Source organism: Macaca fascicularis, chromosome 1, assembly GCF_037993035.2.
Source record: "Macaca fascicularis isolate 582-1 chromosome 1, T2T-MFA8v1.1".
NCBI classification, from domain to species: Eukaryota; Metazoa; Chordata; class Mammalia; order Primates; family Cercopithecidae; genus Macaca; species Macaca fascicularis.
Genome location: NC_088375.1, coordinates 20,043,029 through 20,062,074, shown reverse-complemented (window position 1 = coordinate 20,062,074; position 19,046 = coordinate 20,043,029). Strand labels below are relative to the sequence as shown.

General features: G+C 42.2%; 1 protein-coding gene and 1 pseudogene across 1 annotated transcript; one reads left to right on the top strand and one right to left on the bottom strand.

Moving 5' to 3' along the window:
* Window positions 1-12,996: 12,996 nt before the first annotated feature.
* Window positions 12,997-13,458, top strand: LOC102123964 (iron-sulfur cluster assembly 1 homolog, mitochondrial-like; annotated as a pseudogene).
* Window positions 13,459-16,878: 3,420 nt separating this feature from the next.
* On the bottom strand, window positions 16,879-17,385 carry LOC102123566 (cytochrome c oxidase assembly factor 3 homolog, mitochondrial). The gene has a single exon (XM_045389059.3). It carries the CDS (start codon window positions 17,369-17,371, stop codon window positions 17,051-17,053), a length of 321 nt encoding a protein of 106 aa, XP_045244994.2. The 5' UTR covers window positions 17,372-17,385; the 3' UTR covers window positions 16,879-17,050.
* Window positions 17,386-19,046: the final 1,661 nt, after the last annotated feature.

Here is a 19,046-nt window from a genome sequence, read left to right as displayed (position 1 = left end):
TAAGATTTTTATATTCTCTTTCTCTGAGACCAACGGTTTGAAATCCAGTGTCAGTTTGGAATTGCCACACTTAGAGTGCTCAGTAGCCACATGGGGCTTGCAGCTACCACCCTGAGTTGCAGCTCTGAACTCTAACCAGGACTTGGGGCGACTGGGGCCCAGGGTGGAGCTCAGCTCAGAAGGAAGGTGCTAGGTGGAATCCTCCAGCCACAAGTCACAAAGCAGACTGTGTTGGGGGGGCTTTGCCACTGCACCCCCCTCCCCACTGTCCCCACTTGCCTTCCCCACCTGGCACTGTATCTGGTGGGAGGAGATGGGCAGGGCATGGGAACAGAAGGAATGGATGAGGACTTAGAGATGTGTGAGCAGCTCTCACAGCTATGCACTGCCCCTGCTGGGGAGTCCATGTGGACCCCTTGGCTGGGCCTGACCCCATCACCTGTAGTGAGCCACACCAAGAAACATGCCCCATCAACACAAAACTCTCTGCTAGGCCACATCTGGCACAAGCTTAGTGACAGCTGAGTTAAATTACTGTATCCATGGTGCAGTCACCAAAGACTTGCAGCCCTCAATCATTTTCACCTGTCTTTTTGGGGACAACAGAGACATATACAGATTGTCAATTCAACATGAGCTCATTTTATTAGACGCAATCAGCCATATGGCACTTTGCAACCAGTAGACGTGCTCCTTTGACAATCAGTGTTACTCAGCCTGCTCAGTAATGAGTTAGCTACTGGTGTTGTCTTCCCTTAGAAGAATCCATTTAACTCCTATGAGTGAGTCAGCTTTTTCCTAAGTGACATCTCTGAGGGGAATAGCCATGCCAGCTTGTCATATGCCAGGCTGTGGTGCTCAGTTCCAGAATGTTAGAGCTGGGAAGGTCTTGGTTCTTTCCTAGTCCTGCAGCTTTTGAGCTTTACTTTCTAAGCGCAAAACTTGTTTTCAAATGCAAGCTTATGGGGAGGCCTGATTAAGACAGATTCTTCTGTAGGAGCTGGAAGGAGGACACAGAGCTCTCCCTCCCTTCCTCCTCCCCAGGCATCTCTGTGTGGTCAGGGTTTATTAGAAAACCAGCAACGCGAGGCAAGCCACTCATTGCACACGTCTTAAAAGCAGGACCCAGAGCAGCTGTGCATGATATAGTCACACTGTGGCATGACAGAGCCAGGGCCAGAACCCCACTCTCAGATTCTAAGACCTCTATTGTTATTATTATTATTATTATTATTATTCGAGATGGGATCTTGCTACGTTGCCCAGACTAAAGTACAGTGGCCCTTACAAAGATCTCTATTTTAGTATTTGAGTATTTCCAGAGAGTTCCATGGAAGATCTTTGAAAGATACAAATGGTCCCACAAGTAGAAACAGGTTATCATGAGGTTTGTTAGGGTTTATGAAGTGCTATGTGAGAGGCCCCACGCAATGGCTTTCCATGCCAGCCCACAAACTTCAAACTGCAGTAGGAATGGCATTATATCCCCAGCCTAAATGCAATTATCCCTAACTGCCCTCAGGACCTGAGATTTAGAGGCTTGGGGGCCATGCGCTCCCAAATTCTCTGGGCCCTGAGACCCTGAGTCTATAGAACCATCATGAATGATATAGGAGTTATTAAGAAATTATTTTCCGCAGTTAGCGTGGGTAAAAGAGTTCTCAGTGGAATTTCCTTTTAATAAAAAGCAGCCCCCAGACCATTTCGTTTCTAACAGAAAGCAGCCTGAAAAGCCAAGCTGCAAGCATAGATGAGTGAGCTGGAAGCTCACATGTATGAGTGCCAGCAGCTGTACCTGGAAGTACATTCCAACATGGTGACTTCCCCACCCTCTCCTTGTTGTCACCTGTGCAGGTGTCATGGTGCCACCAGGTTGGGGCCACATTTGCATAATAAAAGATTAGGGTGGGAGGGCCAGTTTCTTCGAGGGCTATGTAAATGGCACAGCTGGTCAGACCAATCCCCTGAGTCCTATGTAAACCAAACACAGCTTCCTCAAGCCCCTCTGTATAATCAACTGCATCCCACCCCAAACTTAGAAACCCTCTTGGGCGCCCCCTTCCTCTGCATGAGGGAGCTCTCTCTCTCTCTCTCTCTCTCTCTCTCTTTCCCCTCTTTAAACCTACTCCGTGGGTGTGTGTCCGTGTCATTAATCTTGTCGGCTTAAGACAACGAACCTCAGGTATTTCCCCAGACAACGAAGCCGCTTCACTCTCAGACTGGCTAATGAGGCCCCTGCTACTGTGGAGCTGGCATAGGTTTTAGGGGGAAGGGGCAAGAAGGGCCTTCATGGGGCTCTGGAGGTTCCTTGGCAATAGCAGCAGAGGGTTCTAGATAGGTGTATGGATGTCAGGGAAGACTCAGACTGGGGTGGGAAGGCAGATTCCACGGGAAAGGACAGCCAGGTAGTGATAGTCAGGTTCTACTATACATCTGGGAGACTTGTACTTGGCAGGCGCTAAATGGGCTATGAGCAAAGGCCTGGGCTGGACCCTGGGGACGGCCATGACATCTGCCCACCAGAATAGGCACAGAGACCTTCGGGGATGCATCAGATTCTTCGTCTGCCTCCCCATCTGCTCAGACTGTCTCTAACCACCTACCACCATTGTCCTGGTTTTGCAGAAGAGGAACATGCAGTGGTTCGAGCCTGTGATCCCAGTGCTTTGCGGGGCTGAGGCAGAAGGATCACTCGAGGCCATGACTTTGAGACCAACCTGGGCAATACAGTGAGATCCTGTCTCTACAAAAAATAAAAATTATCCAGGCATGGCGGTGCGGGCCTGTAGTCCTAGCTACTTGGGAGGCTGAAGTGGGAGGGTTGGTTGGGCTCAGGAGTTCAAGGCCACAGTGACCTATGACTGTGCCACTGCACCCCACCCTGGATGACAATGAGACCTTGTCTCTAAAAAAGAAAAAAGAACATAAGCCAATATTAAAGACCACAGAGGTGCAAATCAGGGCCAAAAAGGGACCAACAAGGCATTACTGGGCTTCCCTGAAGGAGGTCCTGGAGCCCCCACAGGCTGGCCGGCCTTGTGCTTAACAAGGGCTAGGACTGGGCTGTTGTTATGGCTCTAATCTATTGTCCTTACCCACCCCCAACTTCCCCACTCCCCTACATACACACCAAGTCCCTGCCTAGGTCAGGCGGGCTGAGCCAAGACAAACACAAGCACATGAGCTCACTGTTCTGAGACTGCAGCTCAGATGTGCTATCTGAAATGTGGGGTTTGGGCTGGCTCCTAACCGGAAAAAATAAGCAAGAAATTTTGAAACAAAAGAAAATGTTAACTTGAACCATTTCAGGGATCACTTTACCTTAAAACTGTTCAGATTCAAACATTGCTAATGGCAAAGCCAAGATTTAAATGGGCCCATTGGGAAAAGAAGTAAAATGGGGGGATTTCCAGGAATGGATAAGAAGGTTAGAATCTGCAGTACATTAAAATTTTAAAAGGATAAAAGGTAAAAAACCAGCCCCAGGGGATTGCCATGAACTCTGACACGAGGGGGTTGGAGCACACAGCCCCACCTTTCCTTCTGCAATTGCAGATTTCCAGGATTCAATTCCACTTCAATTGCTTCATTTCCTTTTTCTCTTTCTTTGTTGCACAGTGATAGTTTGGAAAGTGGGAGGGACAGGCTAGGGGAGAAAGGACTGGGGATAATGGAAGACAGTGTGGTAAAGAGGAACACCACAGCACTCTGTCCCTGAAGAAGGGACTCAGAATGGGCAGCTCCTCAGAGCCAGCAGGTGAGGCCAAGGACACCAGCTTCTTGGTGCATTTTCAGTGATAGGCCACGTTCCTCCTACAAGTGCGCGTGTTTCCCTATCCAGGGAAAAAGCAACAGTAGGTAAAGGGTGTTAGTTGCCTGAGCAGAGAAATGAAGGCTTGATGGTAAGTTGAGACCAGATTTCAGTGAGCTTTGAAAGCTGTGAGAGTTTGAACCTTATTCCATAGGTGAGTGTCCACAATCACATACAGATCTGTGGATGCTCTGGAGGAGTTTACATTCTCACGAGGAAGACAAGTAATTAACGATCTAAGCCGTTGCACTTAATTAATTAACCTTGGTAAGCCCTACCAAGGACAAGTATGAGTTACTCTGACAGCAGATAACGGGGACAGGACTTCCTCTGTGGTTACCCACAGGAGACGCCCCACCTCTGGGGGAGGAAGAACATGAGTTTAGTTTGGGAATTGTTGAGCTTGAAAGGGGCTATAGATGCCCAGTAGCGAAGGAAAGCAGGCAGTTAAAATTGGATTCGCTATGCCAATCTGGAGCTCAGAAAGGAAGAGAGAGCTACAGACATGGTTGGAATTGAAGCCATGGACATACATGGATGGGATTATTTGGGAAGAATATAGAGACATAAGAGGGTCTAGAATGGAACCTTCACAATATCATTTATAAGTCAGGAAGAGAAGGATAAATCAGCAAATGAGACTAAGGAAGCATGTGTCTGACCCACTGATTATTGTGTTCCCCAGAACCAAGCCCAGTACTTGGCACAGAGTAATCAATAAACATTTATTGAATTGATACATATATCATCTTGATTGTCTTTTCCCAGTGAAAAAACAAGCTGTGTTAATCAGCTATTTCTGCAATGGTGCTGTGTAACAAATGACCCCACAGCTCAGAGATTCTCCAGGCTTCATAGCTGGCTCCAGTCTGTTCACATCTCCCAGCTGGGGCTGAGCCTGAGGGGTAGTGGTTACTCATGCTCTCATGGCAAGCACTTTTAGAACCAGTGCCCACATCATGCCCACCCACATTCCATTGGCAAGCCATGGCCAATCCCAAAATCAAAGAGACAAATAGTAGATGAGAATGAGCACTTACTTCAGACCCTGAGCAACCTGGGTTCAAATCCTGGATCTACCACTGATAAATGCATCAACTAAGTCAAATTACTTAACCTACCTGAGCCTCATTTTCCACACCTTTAAAACGAGTGTAATAACAGCTCCTTTAGGGGTCTTGAGGATTAAACGTGATACACATGAAAAACTTATGACACCTGGTAAGTGAGAAATAATCAGTAGCTACTGTGATCTCTGACCTCCCCTTCTAACTATAGCCCTGAAGCTCAAAAGCTTGGATGCTTTAACCAGAGCTCCATGCTCACATCTCAGATGGGGTTGTGCCCACATCCCCCAGCAGCTCAGGAGTAAAGCTCACCCTGAATTCCGTCTCTGAGACACACCCTGGGGCAGGAAAGGGGGCAGAAAAAATAATCAAGAAGTCTTGAGGCAGGGTCCCATTCAGCCATTTACCGAATGCCTCCCAGATTTGCTGGAGCTGATGTTTAGTTTTTATAGAGTCCAAACCCACATTTTTGCCTGGAAGCAACCTTACGAGAAGTCCTCTTGCTTTCCAGGCCCAGCTTTTAGTTCTGCCTGTGTTTTGAGTGATACCGAAGTACTAATGGGGAATAAAATTCTGCAAGCAGACAGCTTTTCCAAATGGGACTTTTCCCAGACTGCATTTGAACTAGACCTTGGCCTGAAACGCAATATCCAGAGCTTTATTTGCAGCTTTCTTTATGGCTTGAGAAGCCTTTTTCCATGCACGCTTATGTAAAGATGAAGAATTTATAAGATTCAATGAGATGTCTGGCATCAGTCCCGGCTCTATCTACTGAAGACTGTTTTCTTTTCTCTGTATCCACTGTTTAGTAAATTACCAGAGTAACCATCAGGAAATAGATGATCAGCAATATTGCCGTCATCTTTATTTCATAATGGCCATTCAATATGTTTGTCTTTATAGCTCTTAAGAAATGCACTTCTGTAATTCAGCATCATTTCTCAAATTTTAAGCAGCAAGTTTTCTTTGACATTCATTCATTCATTTATTCTACAAGTATTTGTTGAGTACTTACATGTGTCAGGCACCATGGTAAAGGCTGAGAATTTAGTAGTAAATAACTACTGCAGCCACTGCCCTTGTGGCGAGTATAGATGAGGAAACAGAGTCTCAAAAAGAGTAAAGTTTGGCCAAAGTCACAACACAAGTTTGAGCTGAAATTGGAAGTCATATATCCCAACAGGACCAGCTTCATCACTGGCAAAGCCCAGTGGTAGATGAAAATATAGGCACCTGTCCAAAAACTACCAAGAATTTCAAGACAGCAACATCCAAGCATCAAACTAAGTGCAGGACCCTCTGTTCCGTGCCCAGGTAGCTGGCCCGGTGCTCTGAGTCATACTTTTTAAATTAGTTTTGACTCATTCTGTGCTCAAATGAGTATGAAAAAGTGATGGGAGGGGTGTACTGTGGAGTAAGGATGAAACCGCCAGTAATCCTGGGCTAAAGAGCAAATAGGAAATTCACATATGGTATTTCTGTTTGCTGGCCCGTTTTTCAGAGTTAAATGTTTAGACGTAGTCCTACCTTGATAAAATTTTCACAGCAGAACACCCCAAATGGAATTTCCAAATCCTTCCATCACACACAGAGGAGCTAGGATTTGCAAACTCACTTGTCTGTATACCAATCCTGTGGGGAAAGACCTTACACATGTAAATAGCCAAACCAGACCAGTGTACAAATCGGTTGCTCGGTCATGCACTGACATACTAGCAGGAGCTCTGCCTGTGGTTTTTTTTTGGTTTATTTCTTTGCAAAGACAACATCAGCTACCAAAGAAAAGGAAACAGCTTCACCCTTTAGCTGAGATTGTGCACCAAAATCAGCCTGATTAAACCAGGAGGTTTTGCCCAGTTTTCTGGTGGGGATGTGCCCCTACCTTGTTCAGTCTGCAGGAAGGCAAAGCATGGGTTTGTTGCCCTCATCGCTAATTCATTTGACTGGGGCTAGTGTGTGGGAAGATACAGGAGTAAAGGAGAAGATAGAGGCACTCATCAGACAGCATACATGCCTGGCCTGCTATCAGCAGTCTGGCCTGTCATCTCAACAGAAGTTTACTCTGTAAAATTGGAAAAACCACTTCACTCTCTGAGCCTGCTCTCCCACCTGTGAAATGGGAAAGTGGGACCAAATCAAATAAAAATCTCCCAGTTGCCACTGCCGTCTGAGTCATCATGCACATCCTCTGGGCTTGGAGCAGCTCCTCTTTCCCATAGTCCCAGGAAAGAGAACCTGGCTCTCGGAGAAAGTGAGGAGAGAAAATTTTAAATGCCTTTGTTTCATAACTGAAAACCAGAAGGCCTTGCCGCCTTGACCAGACAAACATCTTAGGGAGTTTCCTTCCCTCCTCTGATTCCCCGGGAGGGCTGGGACTGAAAGATGCAAACTGAGGTCCTGCGAGGAGTCACTGCGACCAGTCCTCATCTGGGAAGTGTGTCCCTGCAGCACTGGGAGCTGTCCTCTACAAGCTTAGGTTTTTTTCTCACTTGTTTTAATGGTTCACACACCCACTCCATGTCTGTCTAATTTTCAGGCCACAATGCCCAAGTGTGACCCCAGAAATTCCTTGGGCTCACTGTCTCACAAGGTCAGGTCAAGAGGAAAGAGGAGCTACCTGTTAGAAAGGGTACCCTCCTTCCTTTACGCTTTCTCCTTGTCTACTTTTTCTTCCATTAGTTCTTCCATTTAAAACTCATTTTCAAAAGCTCCCACATTGCTACTTGGCAGCAGATAGGGCACTGAAAAGACGAATGACAGGAAAGGTGGAGCCCAGCTGATTGACTTTTCCTCCTTCAGTGCAACTTTCTCAGGGTTCTCTGCATTACACGTTTCAAAAGGGAAGTGCTGGGCACCATCCTTGGTCATGGTGGGAGTTTAATTGACTTAGACTCAGGTGGCACTAGAGCCAACTGGAAGCCACCAAGCTCTGTTCTCTCTCCAGCTCAGCAACTAACTAGAAGGCTGATCCTAAATGTAAAGCCCTTGAAATCTAAAACCAGCAGGTGAGGAAGGGTGGGTGGAAAGACCTGCCTCACAAGAGATTGTGAGGGTGTTGGAAGGAGTTCACCAAACTGCGAGCTCCTTAGAGGGAATAATGAGGCCAGGTACTGAGTTTCTTAGAGTGGGAGGTAAAGAGGGGATTGATCAATGTGGGAGAGTGACAGAGTGAGGGGGGAATTTCTCTGCCCTTTTGGACAAGGAAAAATAATTAGTCATCCTCCCTCTGCCCACTTCATAACATACATGTGTGTTACACCGCAAATGGGTAAAAAATAATAACACTAAAATCGAAGTTTCCACCAGATTGGTAAACTAGCTGTGGAGAATTTAAAATGGTTTTGAGTAAAGTTTCTAAGGAAAGGAGAGACATGCCCTCACAATAGTTTTTCTCCAGAAGGACTTTGGGCCCCTTTCCAATCTCCCTCTTTCAACTTCTCAGCAAAAATATCAGTTTGAAGTCTGATCAGGCACCTGCAGTGGAGTGTCCTTGCAGATGGTCCCAGGATACATAGCAATCTGTCCAAGTGTTTACATGTTTATTCTCTACTTCATTCCACAAAGATCTGAGGAGGCGTCCAGGCAAAATAGATATGACAATATCTATGTGTTAATACACGAGTAAAGATTTTGTTGACGCTGGAATATCAGCAAAATGAGAGACTAGGAAGCTCCTAATTTGCATTTCCCCACAGAAACATTTTTTAAAACCTAGAAACTTTCTGAACCAATTTTGTCACAGCACTGGAAAACGGTCAAATGTTTACAACAATCAAGTGAAGGCCCATTCAAGAAAAAGTCATCTTCAAAATGGCAGGGAAGTTTTGTGTTTTAACTCACCCTGGCCCCATCCTCTCCCCAGTGTGGCAGCAGTCTTTGTCTTGAAACACAGCAGCCAGCCTTGTTCCAATTTCCTCCTTGCAAACTGGAAGAATCAGAGCAGATACTACTTGCAAATTATTATACACATCTCTTTTAAACTGCCTGGGAGATAAGTGAAGGACTGACTCACTAGTCTCTGTTACATTACTCAGAACACAGCTGGAAAAATAAGTAGACACTGTTAATAAAAGCTGCAAGATCACTATAGGTTCATGGTCTGGGCAAGAGATTTTGAGTGGAGCCATAGAGTAGACCATCTAAGGCCCAGATGAGAAGCTGGAGTAAGACTCTTTGGGAAATTAGGACAGTCAAAAGCAGCCGTTATGAGAGAATTTAGAAAGCCATGTGCATGCCCAGGCAAGACACAGGCTCAAAAAGTCCGAAGAAAGCCTTAGGCTTTCACCTGAAGCTGATCCTTAGGCTCTGAATCAGCCTCGCTAGTCTTGAAAGAGTGCTCTAGCACAGAGACAATCTGAAAAGACCACAAGAGCCCTTAGCATTCAAGGAAATCTCTGTCAAAGCATTAGCTGAACACAAACTAAAGGAATAGAGACTTCAGTGATTACATATGACAACGAATAGTCTTGGGGAAACAGTCTGAAAAACTCTCAGAAATGGATGTCACAGGCTTCAACAATTTTTACAAAAAAAAAAAAACAAAAACAAAAAAACAGTAACCTCTGGGGAAGGAAAAGATTCTGATTTTCAGACTTACCACATTGTAACAGAGAGATGCTCAATGTTTACACAAAACACAAGGTATACAAAGAAACAGGAAAACATGGTTCACTCAAGTAAAAAATGAAAAAAATATATATTGACAGAAACCATCCCTGTGGAAACCCAGACATCAGACTTACTACACAAAAATCTTAAAACAACTATTTTAAAGATGTTCAAATAACTAAAGGAAAACATGGGCAAACCACTAAAGGAAATCAGAAAAATGATAGATGAGCAAAATGACAATATAACCAGAGATCAAAATTTTAAAAAATACCAAACAGAAATTCTGGAGCTGTAAGCACAACAACTGAAATGAAAATTTCACTAGACATATCTAACAGCAGATTCAATTTCAACAGGCACAAGAAAAATATATGAACTCGAAGATAAGACAATTGAAATTATCTTGTCTGAGGAATGGAAAGAAAAAGGAATGAAGAAAAGTGAACAGAGCCTAAGAGACTTGTAGGACACCATTAAGCAGACAAACACACGTTGTGGAAGTCCCATGAGGAGAAGACAGAAAGGAAGGGAAAGAAAGAAAACTGAAAAAAATAATGGATAAAAACTCCCCAAATTTGATGCCAGACATGAATGCACAAATTCACGAAATCTGACGAACGACGAACTCTAAGTAGGATAAACTCAAAGAGAACTGTACCAAGACACATTATAGTCAACTGCCAAAAGACAAAGAAAGAATATTGAAAGTAGCAAGAGAGAAGCAACTCATAACAGACAAAGAATGCTCCCTAAGATTATCAGCAGAATTATCATTAGGAATTTTGGATCTCAGGAAGCAATGGGCAGATAGCTTAAAGTGCTGAAAGAAAAGTGACCTGTCAACTGAGAATTTTATATGCATAAAAGTTGTCTTTCAAAAATGAGAAATTAAGACATTCCCAGATAAACAAAAACTGAGGGAGTTCATTACCTACCCTATGGGAAATGCTAAAGGGAGCCCTTGAAGTTGTAATTAAAGAAAACTATACAGTAACTCAAAGCCATATGAAGAACTACAGATCTCTGTAAATGTAAATACATGGACAAGTATAAAGCCAGTATTTCTATAATTTTGAACTTATTTTCTACTGGGATTAAAAAAAGAAGGGATAAAATAATTATAAATCCATGTTATTGGGCACACAATGTTTAAAGATGTCATTTATGATTTGTGACCTTAATGACATGAAGGGCAGGATGGAGCTACGTAGGAGTACTTTTTGTGTGTGATTGAAGTTAAGTTGGTGGTAATTAAATTGGATTGTTATAACTTTAGGAGGTTATATATGGTAACCACATATGGTAACCACAAAGAAAATATCTATAGAATATACACAAAAGTAAATGGGAAGGGAATCAAAATGTATCACTACAAAAAATCAACTAAATACAAAAGAAAGTAGTAAAGAAATGAGATAAATGATAATGAAACACAGCATATCAAAACCTATTGGATGCATAACTTCAAACTATATATGGTTACAGTAACCAAAGCAGCATGGTACTGGCACAAAAATAGACACATAGACCAACAAATAGAATAGAGAACACAGAAATAAAACTACACAACTACAAACAACTGATCTTAAATAAAATCAACCAAAGTAAGCAATGGGGAAAAGTTGCTATTAAATAAATGGTGTTGGGAGAACTGGCTAACCATATGCAGAAGAGTTAAATTGAACACCTATTTATCACATATACAAAAAATAACTCAATATGGATTAAAGACTTAAATGTAAGACCTTGAACTATAAGAATCCTGGAAGAAAACCTAGGAAATACCCTTCTGGACATTGTCCTAGCAAAGAGTGTATGACTAAGTCTTCAAAAGCAATTGCAACAAAAACAAAAATTGACAAGTGAGAACTCAGTAAACTAAAGAGTCTGCACAGCAAAAGAAACCATCAACAAAGTAAACAGACAACCTATAGAATGGAAGAAAATATTTGCAAACTATGCATCTGGCAATGGACTCATATCCAGAATCTATAAGGAACTTAAACATATCAACAAGCAAAATACAAATAACCCTATTAAACAGTAGGCAAATGACATGAACAGACACTTCTCAAAAGAGGACATATGAGTGACCAACAAACATATTAAAAAATGCTCAATATTACTAGTCATCAGAGAAATGCAAATCAAAACCACAATGAGACACCATCTCACATCAGTCAGAATGACTATTATTAAAACTTCAAAAAATGACAGATGTTGGTGAAGCTGCAGAGAAAAGGGACTGCAAATGCACTGTTGGCAGGAATGCAAATTAGTTCAGCCACTGGGGGAAGCAGTTTGGAGATTTCTCAAATAACTAAAAATATAACTACCATTTGACACAGCAATCCTATGACTGGGTATATACCCAAAGGAAAATAAATCATTCTACCAAAAAGACACCTGCACTCACACATTCATCACAGCACTATTCACAATAGCAAAGACAGAATCAACCTAGTTGCCCATCAATCATGGATTTGATAAAGAAAATGCAGCATATATACACTATGGAACACTATGCAGCCATTAAAAAGAATAAAATCATATCCTTTGCAGCAATATGGATGCAGCTGGAGGCCATTATCCTAAGTGAATTAATGCAGAAACAGAAAACCAAATGTCTCATGTTCTCACTTACAGGTGGAAACTAAACCTTCAGTACACATGGACATAAAGATGGAAAAAGCAGACACTAGGGACTCCAAAAGGAGAGAAGGAGAGATGGGGCAAGGGCTGAAAAGCTTCCTATTGGGTGCTGTGTTTATTGTCTGGATAACGGGGTCAGTAGAAGCCCAAACCTCAGCATCACACAAATACCCTTGTAACAAACCTGCACATGTATCCCCTGTATCTAAAATTTAAAAATTATAATTAAAAATCCCTTATGGGATTCAGTAAAAGTGGTGCTAGAAAAAAACGCATAGATTTAAAGGCTTACCTTAAAAAAGAAGAAAAATATCAAATTCACAAACTAACTTTATGCCTTAAGAGACTATAAAAAGAATAAACTAAAACCAAAGCTGTCAAAAGGAACATAATTAATAAATAATAAAGATTAGAGCAGAAATTTTAAAAACAGAGCAGAAAAATAGACAAAATGAATTGTTGATTATTCAAAAAAACAACAACATTGAGAAACTTTAGCTACATTGTCTAAGGAAAAAAGAGAGAAGATTCGAATAACTAAAGTCAGAAATAAAAGTGGGGACATTACCATCAATTTTACAGAAATGAAAAGGAATAAAAGAGAATACGATGGACAATTATACACCAACAGACTGGATAAAGTAGTGAAATTTAAAAATTCCTATAAAACATAAAATCTATCACAATTGACTCACAGAGACATAGAAAATCTGATTAGATCTATAACTAGGAAGGATATTCAATCACTTATCAAAAATCTCCAAGAAAGAAAAGCCCAGGAGTGCGCCCGCCGTGTCCATGGAGACAAGCTGAGGCAGCCGGGCTCCGAGGCACCAGGGCTCCAGGACAGCAAAGATGTCGGCTTCCTTAGTCCGCATAACTAAAAAACTAAAAAACTAGAAAAACTAGGAAAACTAAAAAAACTAGAAAGAGCAAACTGCAGCCCACCAGGGCTGCCTTCATCCTGACACCTTCAGCAGTAAACAAGATAAAACAACTTTAAAGATAAGCCTGAGCATGTAGGTGTAAATGTTGGTGTCCGAACCAGGGACTGTAATGGTCTTTTTTATACTCTAGAATATACAAAGACAAAATGAGATTCTGATGAAAAAGTTATTCAAGATGAAGTCAGAGTATTCATTGAAAAGAAAGCACAGCTAATACTTCTAGGAACAGAAATGGACTATGTTGAAGACAGATTATCCAGTGAGTTTGTGTTCAATCACCCAAACATCAAAGGAACTTGTGGCTGTGGAGAAAGCTTTAATATTTGAAATCTCAGGACTCTTCTAGCCATAGGCTCCAGGAAAGCTCGTGGAAGCCAGGGGACTCACTGAAGAAATCAGGTGACTGTCATGTGCTTAATGTGTGGCTGCCTTATAAGGAAAATAAAGTGATGCATTTTGAAAATGAAATAAACAAAAAAAAGCAAAGTCTAGGAGTAGATGGCTTTACTGGTGAATTCTACTCATTTTTAAAGAAGAATTAACACCAATGATTCTCAAATTCTTCCCAAAAGTTGAAGAGAAAGCACTTCCTAACATTCAATAAAGCCAGCATTACTTTTGATACCAAAGCCAGAAAACAAAACTACAAGAAAAGAAACTACAGACCAATATTCCTTATGAATATTGATACAAAAGTGCCTACCAAAGTACAAGCAAACCAAATTTGGCAACATATTAAAAAGAATATACACTATGATCAAGTGGGGTTTATTCTTAGAATGTAAAAATGGTTCAGCATATGATACTAAATCAATGTAATACACTACATTAATAGCATGAAGAGAAAAAAACAACAAAACCCCACATGATCATCTGAATTGATGAAGAAAAAGCATTTGACAAAATTCAACACCCGTTTTTTAAATGCCCCAAAAATAAGGAGTAAGAAGAAATTTTCCGAACATAGTAGAGTCCATATATGAAAATACACCACCAGCATCATACTCCATGGTGAAAGACTGAAAGCTTTTAGCCTAAGATAAGGAACAAAACGAGGGTTTCCATTTTTGGCCGTATGTTCAACATAGTACTGGAAGTTCTAACTGAAGCAATTAGGCAAGAAAAAGAAGGAAGAAAGGCAGGGAAGAATAAAACCACTTCTGTTCACAGATGACATGATTTTATATGCAGAAGATCAGACACACACAAAACCTGTTACGGCTATTAATAACAAGCAAATACAGCAAAGTTTAGGATACAAAATCAACATACAAAAAATCAGTAACATTTCTATACACTAACAATGAGCAATTTAAAAAAGAAAACGAAGAAAAAAATTGCATTTACACTAACATAAAAAAATATAAAATACTTAGGAATAAATTTAACCAAGGAAGCAAAAAACTTGTACACTGAAAATTACAGAACATTGCTACAAGAAATTAAAGAAGACTAAATAAATGGAAAGACATCCTTTGTTCAGAGATGATAAGTCTTGACATTATTAAGATAACAATACTAACCAAAGCAATCTCCATTCAGTGTAATTCTTATTAAAATCTTAATAGTGATTTTTGTAAAAATGGAAAAACTCATCCTAAAGTTCATATAAAATCTCAAAGGGCCCCACAAAGCCAAAACAATCGAGAAAAAGAAAGAAAATTTGAACTCTCACATTTCCTGATTTCAAAATATACTACAAAGCTACAACAAAAGCAAAACAATGCAGCACTGGCATAAGGATATACAAATATGTCAATGGAACAGAATACAGAGCCCAGAAATAAATCCTTGCATATTTGGTTGACTGACTTTCAACAGGGGTTTGCAGAGCATTCACTGGGAAAACGACAGCATCTTCAACAAATGGTGCTGGAAAAATTGGATATCCACATGTAAAAGAATCAAGTTGAACCCTTGCCTTACACCATTTACAAAAATTAACTCAAATTTGATCAAAAACCTAAAGGTAAGACTATAAAACTCTTAGAAAACACCAGGGAAAACTTTATGACTTGGATTGGGCAATGATTTCTCAGATATTACACCAAAAGCACAGGCAACAAAAAGAGAAAATAGATAAATAGGATTTCATCAAAATTATAAACTTTTGTGCACACCTGTAATCCCAGCAATTTGGGAGTCCAAGGCAGGTAGACTGCTTGAGCCCAGGAGTTCGAGACCAGCCTGGGCGACATTGTGAGACCTCATCTCTACAAAAACAAACAAACAACAACAAAAAAAACCTTTTGTGCCTCAAAGGGTACTGTCAAGAGAGTGAAAAGGCAACCCACAGAATGGGATAAAATATTTGTAAATCTTGTATCGATAAAGAATCAATATCCGGAGGCTGGATGAGGTAGCTCACGCTTGTAATCCCAACACTTTGGGAAGCCGAGGCAGGCAGATCACCTGAGGTCAGGAGTTCGGGGCCAGCCCAGCCAACATGGTGAAACCCCATCTCTACTAAAAATGCAAAAATTACCCAGGCATGGTGGCACATGCCTGTAATCCCAGCTACTCGGGAGCCTGAGGCGGAGGTTACAGTCAACCAGGAGGTGGAGGTTACAGTGAGCCAAGATCATGCCACTGCACTCCAGCCTGGGCGATAGAGCAAGACTCCATCTCAAAAAAAAAAAAAAAAAAGAATATCTGGAATATATTAACTCCTACATTGTGGTCCCAGCTACTTGGGAGGATGAGGTGGGAGGATCACTTGAGCCCAGGAGTTCAAGTCCAGCTGGGACAACATAAAAAGACCCCACTTCTTAAAAAAAAAAATTAACTCATTTTTTAAATGGGCAAAAGACTTGAGTAGACATTTCTCTAAAGAATATATACAGATGTCCAGCAAGCACATAAAAAGATGCTGAACGTCACTAATCATTAGGGAAATGCGTATCAAAACCACAATGAGGTCCCACTTCACACTTTTTAGGATGACATTCAAACACACACACACACACAAAATAACAAGTGACAAGTGTTGGTGAGGATGTGGAGAAATTGGAATCTTAGTGGGAATGTAAAATGGTTCAACCCCTGTTAAAAACAGTTTGGTGGCTCCTCAAAAAGTTGAACATAGAATTATCATACAGTTTACAATTCTTCTTCTAGGTATATGCCCAAAAGAATTGAAAGCAGGGACTGGAAGAGATATTTGTACATTCATGTTCATAGCAGCCTAATTTATAATAGTCAAAAGGTGAAAGCAACCTGAGTCCATCAACAGATCAATAGATAAACAAAAATTGTGGTAGATGCATATGATGGAATATTATTCAGCCTTCAAAAGGAAAGAAATTCTGACACATGCCACAACATAGACGAACTTTGAGGACATTATGCTAATTGAAATGAGTCAGTCACAAAGGACAAAGACTATATGATTCCATTTGTATGAGGTACCTGGAGGAGTCAAATGCATAGAGATAGAAGGTTGAACGGGGGTTAAGAGGAGGCAGAATGGGGAATTAGTGTTCAATGGGTACAGAAAGATGCCCCAGGCTTACTTCACCAGATTGTAAATTTTTTTTTTTCCAGGAGAATGACTCAGTTTATTATTCTCAATTTGACCCTATCTATCCCACTTTAGGCTCAAACACTGCACAGAGCTGCCTCGCCTAACCTCTTAACAATCACATCCCTGGAAGGTGAAGGGGGTAAACCACAAAGTCAGAAACACTGGGAAAAGCCACGGTCGCATGCACACCTCTCAAGGAAACAAACTACAGAAAGGGCTCAGTCATTGTACACAGCAAGTGTGCAGTGGGCAAATGCTTAAGTTCTTTTGACAGTGGCCAAATGCTTAAGTCCCTGGTTTCTTGGGATCAGTCATGGCCCAAGGTTAGTAAGAAGGCCAACAATGTTGTGAGCAGGATTCAATTTCTACAGGGTCATGGGGCATCCTTCACCATGTGAAGGGGCTCCAGCAGGTTGGACATGATCAACAGCCATCCAGATTAGGATCCTGATGCCCTTGCCAGCGCTCGGGCTCGGGCAGCTTTGGCCTCGTCTTCTAGCTCATCTAGGAAACGCTCCTGGGAAATGGAGTAGAAGGTGTAACCATAAAGAGCTAACACCAGGGCCCCGATGCCTAGGCCGGTCACGATGTTCCGGGTCCGCCGCCGCGGTAGGACCTTCTGCCACTGGGCAAGCTGCGCCGGCCGCATGGAATACAGTTGCTCAGGTGTCAGTTTCTCCCCAGTCGGGTCGATACGCTGAGCGAACGGGGCCTCTCCACGCTTAGCATCCAGAGGGTCACCAGCCCCCGAAGCTGCCATGTTGCCGCTCCTCCCTTTGCGGTCTAAAATTTTTAACTTAATACTGCTTGAGTCACCTCTTCCCACTTGGACATCCCTGTTCGCAGGACTGTTCACAGCTGAGGGTCATCAGACCAGGCAGGACCCCTATGGTCTGCATGTGTCATGGTGAAGCCCTCCTTCATCCGGCCCACAGGGCCCCTCATTGAGATTTTCTCTTTCTATTGCTGCTTGTCTTCCTCTTTTATCTTCCTCGTGGAGAACGTCTTTCTGGTGTGTGAGAGAAGCCCCCCTCTCTCCCTGTTTCTAGCGAAGATGTTTTGTTTATACCTACAAATGCTTTCCCTTTCTGGGGCTTAGGCTTTTGGAAAGTAGGGTTGGGAAGACTGTAAGTCCATGTCTTCTTCCTTCCCCACCAGGGCTACCCTAATGGCAAAGGACAGTTACCCTCTGATCCAAGACCGTGAGGAGGTGGGATTCAGAGAAGGGAGCTGGGAGGTCAGTCACGTCCTTATAGAAACAGAGCACCAGTAGATCCTACAGGGTTCCAGGCCCAGTGAGGTAGCAGAGGAAGGTTGATACAGAGAGGAAGGAAAAGAGTGAAATTGCCTCCAGGTCAAATTTCACCTTTCTCACAATGTGGTCTGGGGGAGGCTAGCATCTGTGATAACAGAAAAACTTTTCCAAATGCTGATGGCTTCTGGCTGGACATCAAACTTGACAAAGGCATGGATAGATGGTATTTTTATCATTTATCATCTCACTGCTCACTACAAGCAAATCACGTGGCACATAGTAGATTCATTGAGTAAATGAATGAATAAATAAATGGATCAATAAGAAAAGATCTCACCAAGATTACTTTCCTTTTCTCTTTCCTCCCCAAATTAAACAAAACCTGAAAGTAAATTTGATGTGGACCTAGAAGTAGAAGAGACAGTATATTCAGTATTTTTAATGTGCTGAAGGTGCTGAGGTTTCCCTGTGTAACCAAAACACAGGTTCAGTCACTTGCCCCTTGCAGAGTCCAGTGAACAGGAATGAGGTCTGGTATAAAGAAGGTGATTTTGTATTCCAAAGCTAGCTTAGGGGAAGAAATACAGGCTTCCCTGCCTTAAGGGTACCGCTTCACATTTGGAGCAGAAAGTGGGCACTTTTGGCCAGGAATAGTGGCTCACACCTCTAATCCCAGTTCTTTGGGAGGCCAAGATGGGTGGATCACCTGAGGTCAGGAGTTTGAGACCAGCTTGGCCAACATGGCAAAACCCCATCTCTAATAAAAATACAAAAAATTAGCTGGGCGTGGTGGTGTACGCCTCTAACCCCAGCTACTCAGGAGGCTGAGGCAGGAGAATCACTTGAACCCAAGAGGTGGAGGCTGCAGTGAGCCGAGATCTGTTCTCCAGCTTGGGCAACAGAGACTCCATCTCAAAAAAATAAATAAATACAATAAAAAGAAAGCGGGCACTTTTAAAAGGGGACCTGGCATGAATGACATGCAGGGCAGGAAGTGAACAGGTAGGGGTCCACATACTACCTTCAGTGCCTTATCTACCAGGTAGTCAAGTTGGTGCCTTGGAGGGTAGAACTAGGTTATAAAGATGGCCGAAACTCTCCAGGTGGGAGACAGTTTCATAGCAGGCATACTTTGAATTGTAAATTGATTGTTGTCCTCAAGGCAGTTTCCTGGTGGGAG